We start from the raw sequence: 1335 nt of genomic DNA on the forward strand, positions 1-1335 counted from the left end.
GTGAAGCGTTGCGTATTTATGCATCCCGTTGGCTACCAAACCTATCGAAATACATTAATATCGAGAAAGAGGTAGAATCTGATCGTGAGTTGGATTCGACTCGGGAGGTAACTTCAAAAAGTAGGCTGCTGTTGGAATCAATTGTTAGCCTATTACCAGCAGAAAAGGGTGCAGTTTCGAGCAGTTTTCTTTTGAAATTATTGAAGGCAGTTAACATAGTAAAAGCTTCTTCCTCTACAAAGACAGAATTGGCAAGAAGAGTTGGGATTCAATTGGAGGATGCCACTGTTAATGATTTGTTGATTCCCTCTTTATCGTACACGAGTGACACGATATATGATATCGATGTTGTGAGGATGATATTAGAGCAGTTCATGTTACAAGGGCAGAGCCCCCCTACAAGCCCTCCTAGAACCAGAAGGAATATCGAAAGGAGAAGGTCTCGTTCGGCTGAAAATGTCGAGTTCGAGTTTCAAGAGAGCCGGAGATCATCTTCTGCATCGCATAGTTCCAAACTCAAAGTGGCAAAGCTTGTCGACGGATATCTTCAAGAAATAGCCCGAGATGTTAATTTACCCCTGCCAAAGTTTCTTGCAATTGCAGAAGCAATTCCAGATTTCACAAGGCTCGAACACGACGACCTTTACAGAGCTATTGATACTTACCTCAAGGTAAACTAACAACAGTTATAATGATTTATCTGCCCTCTTGTAACTAAAATTTATCATTATGTACAATAGTGTGAAAATTACCGGTATTGGTGCAGCGACATCCTGAACTCAATAAGAGCGAAAGAAAGCGCCTGTGCCGAATATTAGATTGCAAAAAGTTATCGATGGAAATCTGTATGCATGCTGCACAAAATGAGATGCTCCCTCTGAGGGTGGTAGTGCAAGTTCTCTTCTGTGAGCAAGCACGAGCTGCCACTAGTGGTGCCCAAGTAACTGAGCTTCCTAGCAATATCAAAGCACTTTTATCGACTTATAACAATCCAGGAAAGCCTACAACGTCGTTTAGTACTAATGCTACAACAGCAGCAGAAGATCAATGGAGTGTCTCGGGCCTCAAATCGCCGAAATCTAAGGTTTCAACCCTGAAACCGAAGTTGGGAGAGAACAAGGACTTAGCTGAAAATGGAGACGAAAAATCTTCAAAGGTCAAGACTTTGTGTAAGCTTCCCCACAGACCTAAAAGAATGTTCAGTAAGCTATGGTCTATCAACAAAACTCCAAGTGAAAAGAACTGATAAAAATTTTGTTTATTTTCTGGTGTTAGGGAAAATTATACTCTAGCTTTACTTTTTTTTTTTTTTTTTTTTTTTTTCCTTTTTCCTCA

The 1335-nt window shown here is 40.4% G+C and overlaps 1 protein-coding gene across 1 annotated transcript; it reads left to right on the forward strand.

The window, feature by feature from the left end:
- Nucleotides 1-5: 5 nt before the first annotated feature.
- On the forward strand, nt 6-1306 carry LOC111385091 (BTB/POZ domain-containing protein At1g67900-like; the record flags this gene model as incomplete). The annotated part of the gene is made up of 2 exons (XM_023009458.1): nt 6-671; nt 767-1306. Coding segments are annotated over 2 exons (1146 nt in total), but the record flags the coding sequence as incomplete, so codon positions are not given.
- Nucleotides 1307-1335: the final 29 nt, after the last annotated feature.

Source organism: Olea europaea, unplaced genomic scaffold, assembly GCF_002742605.1.
Source record: "Olea europaea var. sylvestris unplaced genomic scaffold, O_europaea_v1 scaffold30875, whole genome shotgun sequence".
Classification (NCBI taxonomy): Eukaryota; Viridiplantae; Streptophyta; class Magnoliopsida; order Lamiales; family Oleaceae; genus Olea; species Olea europaea.